The following is a 9,744-nucleotide window of genomic DNA, read 5'->3' as shown; positions in this document are numbered from 1 at the left end:
GCCAGAGCGAGATGCTCACGAGCTGCTGCTGTCTCCCAGCACTGGTATTCCCCCGTGGCCAGAGATGAGGATCCACCTGGAGAGAGCCGCTGTGGCAGCGAGAGCTGATGGTCCCAGCTGATCTTCCGGCCCCTCCTGAAAGGGTGCTGCCCGCAGACCATCTGGTGCAGCAGGATGCCCAGGGACCAGATCGTTGCTGCCTCGCCATGGTACCAGCCCAAGTGGGTCCATTCCGGGGGGCTGTATGACAGTGTTCCTATGGAATACAGATGGAGTTCATCAGGGGGATGCTGCTGCTTCCAGAGCCTGGCCCCAGCATCCCTGGGCGTGCAGGGGCTGCCCCAGTGGCACACGGGGCGACTGCTGCACTCTCGCCAGCACCTGGGACATGTGTACAAACTCAGGGCTGGACAAGAAGCCACTGGTGATGGAAGAGGGCAGCAGAAGCCCCAGCAAGGCCTGACCATGACATGTAAAGCAAAAACCCACTCAGGGCTGGGGGAAAAAAACATGTCCGTATCCTCCCTGCCTGCAGTGCCCCAAAAATATTATGAAGCCAAGACAAACAAGGTGAGTGGAGCAGCCCAAGCCCTTCCTCTCACCTGCACACCAAACTGGCTGGTGCACTGGTGCTGGCCCCCTCCTTTGCTACCCCCACCCACGGGTGCTTTTGTCAGGCTGGCTGCTGCTGCTCCAACCCCAGCCCCAGGCAGAGTGGTGGGCAAAGGCTGCCAGCGGGGCAGGAAGATGCCTCCCTACCCAGCCCCGCTCAAAAGCAACTCAGGGGAAGGCTCAGTACCCTGACTGGCAGCAAAAGGGAGAATCCTCGCTGCCACACCCAGCTTGGCCTGTGAGATGTTGGGCCATGAGATGGCGGGACCGGGAGCACACCCCTGCCCGGGCTCACCTGCAAAGTGAGTGTAGGCTGTGTCTTGCAGGTAGGCGCCACAGCCAAAGTCAATCAATTTTGCCTGGCCAGTGGCCAGGTCAACGAGGATGTTCTCTGGTTTGATATCACGGTGCAGGACTCCGCGGCTGGTGCAGTGCCGCACGGCCTCCAGCACCTGGCGGAACAGCTGCCGTGCCACCTCTTCAGACAGGAACCTCTGTGCCCGAATGAAATGCAGGAGGTCCTGAGACCGCTCCAGCCGCTCCAGCACCATCACGATGTTGTTGGGGAGCTCAAGCCACTCCAGCAGCTGGACCACACCAGGGAAGCCAGTGGACACCTTGTCCAGCAGCACGATCTCCAGGGGTGCGCTGGTGCCGTCGGGCTGTGGGAGGACCACGGTGCCACCAGTGGGACTGATGTCCTGCCAGGGCTGGGGAACCCCTCAGCCAGCCCGGGATGCTCTGCGCCCTGCGCTGGCCCCACGCCCACTCCCCATCGAGGGGTCCTGGTGGCTTCCCCCATGCCGGGCCTCGCCTCATCCCCGCCCGGCACGGCCCGGCTGTTCCCGCTGGCCCCGCTCACTCACCAGCTCGTCCCAGTGCCGGACGCGGTTCCGTGGCACCCTTTTGATGGCCACCTGCAAACCAAAGGCACCACCCGGCTCAGCTCACCGCCCGCCCTGCCGAGCCCCATCCTCCTGCTTCCGCCTCCTCCTTCCGCCTCCTCCTTTCTCCTCCTCCTTCTCTTCCTCCATCCTCCTCCTCCTCCTCCTCTCCCTCCTTTCTCCTCCTCCTTCTCTTCCATCTCCTCCTCCGCCCTCCTCCTCCTCCTCCTGCGCCCGCCGCCGGCCCCGCCGCTCACCGGGGCACCGTCCGAGAGCCGCGTGGCTGCGAAGACGCTGCCGAAGCCGCCGCGCCCCAGCAGCGAACCCACTCGGTACCGCTGCTGCAGCGCCTCCTGCGCCTTCCCTGCGGGCGGGACGCGGCTGTCAGCGCTCGGCCCGGGGCCAGGAGCGGCCCCCGAGCGCCCCTCAACCGCCTCGGGCCGGCCATCCCCAGGCCTTCGGTCTCGGGAACGGGACACGGGAGGCTCGGGGCCGGCGGCTGCGCTGCTGAGCAGCGGAGCTCGGGCCGGGGAAGCCGCGGCGGAGGCGGCGGGCGCGGCCGTGCCGCGTGTGTCCTCCGCGGGGCCCGGGAGGAGCCGGGGCCGGGGCCGGGGCCGGGGCCGGGGCCGGGCTCGGGCCAGGCGGAGCCAAAGGGCGGCGATGCCCCAGCCCCGGGCACTGATGCCCGCCCGGCAGCGCCACCGCCAGCACGCCCAGAGCCGGGCGGAGGCGAGACCGCGGCGGGGCGGGCGGGGACGGGGACGGGGCAGCCCCGCCCGGGGCTGGGGGCGGGCCGGGGGCATGGCCTGGCCAGGCAGGGGGAGAGGGAGAGCGGGAGAGGAGGGGACAGCGGGTAAGGGACGCCGAGAGGAAGGTGTCCGACAGCGGGAGAGAAAGAAGAGAAAGAGGAAGAAGAGAAAAACTGCTTTTGCTGCCGCTGCTGCCGCCGCCGCCGCCGCTGCCTCTGCAACTGAAGCACCGAGGCCGTTTGTCCGCGTGTCCGTTCCCCGCTCGCCCCACGGCCGAGCCCCGCGCGCCCCGGGGACAGCCCCTTCCTCTGTCCAAACACGGGAACTTTGCAGTGTTGAGCCCAGATCCAGAGTCCTGACTCCTGCACACTGGCAGAGGAATCCCCTCTGCTGTGTCACTGCTGTGCATTGTCCTTGCTGAGGTTCAAACACTATTAGGGCACATTCCCTTGGTGTAGGATTCGTACCTGACCCAAGCACTGCACTTTTGTCTCCAGCGTTGCTTTCCAGTAAAAACAGGGGAAGGAAAACTGTGTGTAGCTCATGGTTATTTAGAGTGTTTATAACTTGCTAAGTGACCCATCTTAGAGGTGAGATTCATTTGGAATTCACATCATGGAGAAGTCGTGCAACATGGAAGAGGGGAGCATAGAAATAAAGAGGAAAACATTTTAGATAGTTTCTTTCATCTTCATTTCCCTTCTGGAAAGCTGTTTCACTTTTCCAGGAATCTTCTCCTGTCTGCTCTTGTCAAGAACCTCTCATGGAGAACAAGGTCGAGCTTCTGTCCCAAGATTTGCCACCTACTGCAGCTTCTCTTGGCTTTCCATACTGCACTGTGTGTGCAGCATGTATCTTGCAGCAAAGCAGGCTGAATGTTTGGAGAACGTTACATGTCCTTTCTTTTCCTGGGGGTCTGGGGAGTTGTGCCACTGGTGAAGTGGCACAATTGTGACTGTTTGTCCTGGTTTAGGGCAAATGTTGTGAGGAAACCTCCAAAAGGAGTCCGTCTACAAATCAAGTTCAAGTGGCCCCTCCCCCTACTATTTCAGGAGAAGTCTTCCCTGGAGAAAAATGAAAAAAACCAGTTTATTTATCAAGTAAAGTATTCACAAGCATGAATAATATGAAATAAAACCCCTCTCAGTTCTGAAGAGATGGCAATTCAGAAAGTCCTGTTTGTGGGTTGTAGTTGGCTCACTCAGTCTCTTCTCAGTCCCTCTGGCACTGGAATGCAGGGGTCCAGACCTCGGTGGGCCACAGGTGTGAGCTGCCGGTTTTTTTCTGGGTTTTCTGTCCAGAGCAGGTTTAAACAGTTCCAAGAAAAAGGAAAGCCACAGTCTGAGCAGAGCCTTCTCTTCGTCAGGTAGCTAAAAACCAAATTGCTACACCTGGGCTTTGAAGACACCAACAAGTTTCCAAATCTGGGCACTGGTGGTCCCAGCAAACACCACACCTGGCTGGTTTCAGGATTGGAAATTTCTGGCTTTTGGGTTTCTGTGCCAGCAAATTACTGGACTTTGGTTGTTCTGGCACCAAAAAATTTCCTAATCTGGGCACTGGTGGTCCCAGCAAACAGCAGATCTGGATGGTGCTGGAGCCAGAACCCAGAATCTTCCAAATTTTGGCTTTCTGTGCCAGCAAATCACTGGGTTTGGGATGTGCTGGCACCAAGAAGTTTTCAGATCTGGGCCCTGGCGGTGCCAGCAAACACCAGATCTGGGCCGTGTTGTTGGCAGCAACAGAAATCTGCCAGATCTGGGCACTGCCAGCACCAGGAAATTTTCAAATCTGGGTGCTGGCGCAGCAAACACAAGATGTGGTCAGGGCTAGACCTGGTGCCAGGAAGTTGCCAGGTTTTGGATTTCTGTGCCCGCAAATTGCTGCACTTGGGCTGTGCCTGAAGAGGGAAATTTCCAGATCTGGGCACTGGCAGTGCCAGCAAAGACCACATTTCAGGCTCCAGGTGCCAGGAAGGACTGGATCTGGACCCCTTCCTCTTTTCCTTCCTTCCTTCCTGGGGTCCTGCTGCCAGCAAACCCCAGACTGGGTGGTGCCGGCAACGGGAACTTGCCAGGTTTTAGCTTTCTTTGCCAGCAAATTGCTGGACATGAGCAGCGACGGAAGAGGGAAATTTCCAGATCTGGGTACTGGAGGTGCCTGCAAACACCAGTGGAACCTTCTGGTCCTCGCCCAGACGGATGACCAGTGGTTTCCCCGAGAACTGGCTCTGGCGACTTTACAAAGAAAGACTGCTTTGATCTGGTTGTCGGGAAACAGAACTTCAATGAAGGCGAACACAACAAACAGGACGGCGTGCAGAGTACAGAGAGCAAACGAGAAGAAAGCCTGGGTCCAGTGTCTAGCAGGGATATTGATGCATTTATATATGGGGAGGGGTAAAGGTGGGATCTGAGGGAAGGATCCAAGAGGAAGGAACGATTCAGAATATGACAATTCTTGCAGTAAGAAGTAAGCAATGGTAGCAAAGAGAAGTCAGAACTTTCTAGTAACAATCTGCATAACCGAACAAGAGGAGTATGGGTGGGAGCTCCTGCTCACCCTAACTAGAGAAGGTTTTCCCAAGGCTTTAAGCCAAGGTCTCCTTCTTCTTTTAAACCAACCCCAACACACCAGATTAGGGCGGTACTAATGCCAGCACCGGGAAGCTACCAGGTTTTGGCTTTCTTTGCCAGAAAATTGCTGCATTGGGGTTGTGCTGGCACTGGGAAATTGCCACATCTGGGCACTGGCAGTGCCAGCGCACGCCAGATCTGGGCAGGGAAAGTGCCGGCATTGGGAAATTGCCTAATTTTAACTTTCTGTGCCAGCATATTCCTGGAATTATGCTCTGCAAGCATCTGAAAAATTCTGGATCTGGGCACTAGCGGTGTCAGCAAACACAAGATCGGGTTGGTGTAGGCACCATGTCTATGCCTGGTTGTGGATTTGTGTGCCAGCAAATTGCTGGACTTGGGCTGCACCGGAACAGGGAAATTTCCTGGCATGTGCTGCATGAATCTTTCAGATCACAGCAAGTGAATCCATACACAAAAGCATCCAAATTCTCAGAGAGGGAGTCAAGAAACTGCAAGTAGAAGATGATGAAGAGTGGCTCAAATGACTATTCAAAAAATGGAACTTATCTGGTTGGGCTTTATCTTTGGTCAGACAGGTTTACTGATTTTTGGAGCTGTTGTTGTTGTGTTTCTATTGTTACCCTATTTTGTAAGTTGTCTGTTAAGAGCTGTTCATAAATCTTTACAGAAAATTTTTCTAAAGAGAGGGGAAGATGTGGAAACACGTCTGGCTGGAATGAGTGGTGGTTTGGCCTCAGTATGAGACCACGGGGAACAGGACACCTAGTCAGGTCATGGCGAGAAGACTGGGGCCATGGGAGTCAATATGTTAATAGAACTATCCAACATTTGGTCAGGTTTCTGGTTCTTGTTCTCAGTTGGTTTGGAACCTGTTGTGTGTAAGGTCATGTTCCAAGTTTGTGATTGGACCCTTGCCCTCAGAAGACCCCTCTGCCTTGTTCCGTTCACCATACCCCTGGGTCTTTGCATCTTGCCCCCAGACTATGCAGTTTTCCACATTTGTTATTTTGTTTTTAAAATCTTTATGTTTCAGGCAAGACCATGGTACCCATTCCTCATTTATTTTGCCGGTTCCCCCGGCCAAGCTGAACCAAGGATCAGAGCAAGAGAAGACTGCAACAGTGGAGTGGTAGGAAGTGCAGGGAACACAGAGAGAGGTTGACACAGCAATTCAGGGTTGGAATGGGAAAGGCAAGCCAAGTTAGAGGAGGGCTGGGACTGGCAAGGCAATGGAGAAGAAAGAAGTAAGCAGATGACGACGGTGAGGCAAAGGGTCTGCAAGGTAATGCAAGGCAAGGGAGGGGTAGCAGTGCAGTGCAAGTAAAGGGCTGGGCCTATAAGGCAAGGCAAGGTAGCGGTAGGCAAGGGAAAGAGAATAAGGAGGAGTAATGCAATGACAGGGGAAAAAGGAGGGGGAAAATCAAGGTAGGGTATGAGTAAGCAGGGAAATGCAAGATAAGGGAATCGTGAGATGGGCCATGGAAAGACACAGAGGGTTCAGTAAAGCAAGAGTAGGGATGGTCAGGCATGGCAAAAATATTTGGGGTAGGGTAAAAAAGGCAAGACAAGGCAAAGCAGGAGTAGGCAAGGAAGTGAGACTCAGGAGAAGGAGGCAACAGAAGGCAAGGCCAGGGAAAATAGCAGAAGAAAAGTCAAGGTAGGGGATGGGTGAGCAAGGTAATGCAAGGCAATGAAGTCATAGGAAAGACAAGGGAAAGACATGAGAGATCAGTAAGGCAATACATAGCTGGAGAAGGCAAGGCAAGGGACAAGAAGGATGTGAATGGCAAAATAAAGCAAGGACGGTGTAAAATGGGCAAGGCAAGACAACAGAAATACCTTGCATGCCTATCCTTGACATAGCTAAATATATCTTCCCTGCCCTTCCATTTTCTAGCTTTCCCCTTCTGAGTCTTGCCAACCTTGCCTACTCTAACCCGGCATTGCTTCACTGACCTCTGTGTATCTTTTCCTTGCCCTTCTTGCCACTCCATTCCCTTTCATTGCCTTGCTTACCCATCCTTCACCTTCATCTCCCTACCCCTTTCTTCCCTAGCCTTGCTTTGCCTTGCCTTTTCTACTCTCCCTGCCTTGTCTTAGCAACCCCCTTTTGTCGTTCCCTTGCCCTTCCTTCAACTCCACTGCCTTGCATTGCCTTCCTCACGCATCACAACCTTGAACTTCCTATCCCTTTGTTTCTTGTCCTTGCTCTGCCTTCTCCTCCTTCCTGTTCATGGGCAAGCAAGGAAACACAAGGCTTGCATTGGACTTTGCATTGCTTTCTGAGCCCTCTGTGTCCTACTTTTACCCTTCCTAACACTACCGCCTTGTTTTGCCTGGTTGCTCACCCATTCCCCATCTTGAGGTTTTATCAGGGACCATTTTCCACATATGTGAGAAACCCCCCCCCCAGTGCTGACTTGTACATTTTCTTAATAATATAAAATATTACATACATATCATTCTACCGGCGTGATTTATCTTTATTACATATAACAATCCCTCCCCTTCTACATTAACCCATTAATTCATGCCTAAAACCTCTATATTTAATGCTTTCTTCCCTTAGTTTGGTGCAATTACTTTTAATCTTACCTAAAAAGAAAAAACCCTCAGTTCCCTCTTAGTTTCCATCACCCCATTGTTCTTTTGGAATTTCTTGGTAAAGCCTGTAAGTATTCCCTTCTTCTTTTACGTGCCCCTCGAACATGGCCAAGGCCTCTGCTGCTCTGGTGTGTGGGTTTTCTTCATCTAGTCTCATTATTTTAGATACCTGATTTATTTTTCCAGTTGCACACTCTGGATCCGTGGGCATGGCTGCTACCTGCATCCCTTGTACCACTGAGTGTATTAACCTGAAAAGCAGGGTACCATGCAGGGCAGGAAGAAGATTCCGGCTATTGAGCACAATGCAAAAAGTACAACCTTTCCCCCCGCCCCCGAGTACTATCAAACAAATGGTCCCATCAGGATGCTTGGAGGATGGAGTTCCACTTTTGCACCTGAACGTGTGCTACCCTTTTGATTTCAGTTGCCAAGCCTCTGATGGTCTCTTTAGTTCTTGTGCCACCTGCCTTATTTTATTCTCCGGGCCCACCCCCTCTTTATTTCTTGAGAAGCAGAATGTTCTATCATATTGCAGACAGATCCTGTCATCCTGATCCTCTAAAAGGTCAAGGATAACCGGTTCATTTTTGAGGGAAAATTTTTTCTTATATTTTGAATTCCCTCCAACCCAATATGTATTTCTACCCATCACACACATTCCCAGTTGATTCTTATCATAACACAGTGGTTTAGCCTGAAAATAAGCTACAAATACTGACTCCATTTTTCCCCCAACCCATAATGTGCGATTACGCTTCTCACAGATAGGGACAGGTATACGTTCAGCATTCCTCTTGCATGTTTTGTTCTCTGACTGCCTTTTCTTAGGGGTCGCCCTTTTTAGATCACACTTTTTTTTCTTACACTTCCCCCATTGAGTGCCATTTATGGGATTATATCCTCTTATCTTGTCCTGGCTGCAGTTCCTGGGGGTTGGGAATGTTGGAGCCCCCGATTCCCCTTGTCCCCTCTGGGCATTTTGTACGCATGGTACGTCCTCGCCGCCGGGGCCTCGTACATCCGTGCTGGGTAAGCAACCTGAATGTGTACTAATTTTGAGGCCCATTGCTAGGCTCAGGATCATCAGGACCCCCACTATGAAAACTCCTCTGCCTCTGCCTTGGCTCAACTGGGTTGCAACCAGCGGCAGGGTAAACCATCTTCTCGGCAGCAGTAGTCCTCTGTGGTGTCGTGCCTGGCCCGAGCTGCATCCCTCCGTTTAAAGATGCCCCACCTTGATAGTTTAACTGAGTCTGCGCTGAAGGGTACTTTGTTTAATCTCCAGCATTCAACAGTAATGATCTGAGCTTTTGACCTCAATTTTCCCCTCACCCCATTTTGGAATAGGCAAAACCACACCAAGGACTCTACTTCAATTATACCCAGACTAATGGTGAGCCCTAAAACACGGCTAGTCAGTCACTGTTCTTCCTCCAGGCACTTATCACACAAACCCTTTGGGTTTTTATTGCTGTAGCTGTAGTTAAGAGGACAAAACAAAACAAAACAGAACAAGAGCCTTCCTAATGAGGTGACAAAGGAGCCTCTCTCCAAGTTTGGATGAGCACCTTGTCCCTGGGTTGCACTTTATGTATGGAGAAACCAAAGGGGGTACTTTGTGTTATTATTCTCTGCTTTCACATTTCCTGCAGATTCTTGTTCATGGACATGTGATACGGCTGGATCTGTCCATCTTCTACCCTCGGGTGCCCCACCAGCATGCCGTGTTCGTAGGGCATCCCATATAGCATTTTAAAGGGTGACAGCCCAGTCTCAGAATGAGACAGGGTCCGAATATGTAACAGGACTAAGGGGAGGCATTTTAACTAGGACATTTTGTTTCCAAAATCAATTTAACCAATTGAGATTTTAGTGTTTGATTCATCCTCTCGACTTGCCTGATTAACTTTTTGGCAAATCATACACCCTTGCACCTCTTGTTTCACCGATTCATAAATCCCCTTACACTCAAAGAATCTCTGGAATTGCTCTGTCAGGGCCTGAGCTCTCCAGTGTGTCTGTTGATGTAGTCTCCTTAGGATTTTTCTGGTATAATCTTTAGACAATAGCTCCCTCCCATTGGGAAATTTCCACTTACCTCCTTCTAGCTGGCCTCCTATTTTTTCGTCCCCCTCAGTTTCTTTTGGGGAAGGGTGTGGGGGATATTCCCAGACCTTCCCTTCTTCAATTCCCGGGGTACTTACCTTCAGTAAAGCCACGCTTTTAGCTTCTTTGTCTGCTAAGTTATTTCCTTGGGCCCTAAACTGCATTCCTGTTTGGTGCCCTTTCACA

The 9,744-nt window shown here is 52.4% G+C and overlaps 1 protein-coding gene across 1 annotated transcript; it reads right to left on the bottom strand.

Annotated features, from left to right (window-relative positions):
* Positions 1 to 489: 489 nt before the first annotated feature.
* On the bottom strand, positions 490 to 9,191 carry LOC140680810 (serine/threonine-protein kinase pim-1-like). The gene is made up of 6 exons (XM_072919556.1): positions 9,094 to 9,191; positions 4,397 to 4,482; positions 1,754 to 1,860; positions 1,479 to 1,529; positions 912 to 1,274; positions 490 to 495 (listed from the first exon to the last, which is right to left on the bottom strand). Exons 1-6 carry the CDS (start codon positions 9,189 to 9,191, stop codon positions 490 to 492), a joined length of 711 nt encoding a protein of 236 aa, XP_072775657.1.
* Positions 9,192 to 9,744: the final 553 nt, after the last annotated feature.

The sequence above is a fragment of the Taeniopygia guttata genome, chromosome 29 (genome assembly GCF_048771995.1).
Source record: "Taeniopygia guttata chromosome 29, bTaeGut7.mat, whole genome shotgun sequence".
NCBI lineage: Eukaryota > Metazoa > Chordata > Aves > Passeriformes > Estrildidae > Taeniopygia > Taeniopygia guttata.
This window is presented reverse-complemented; position numbering and strand designations above follow the sequence as displayed.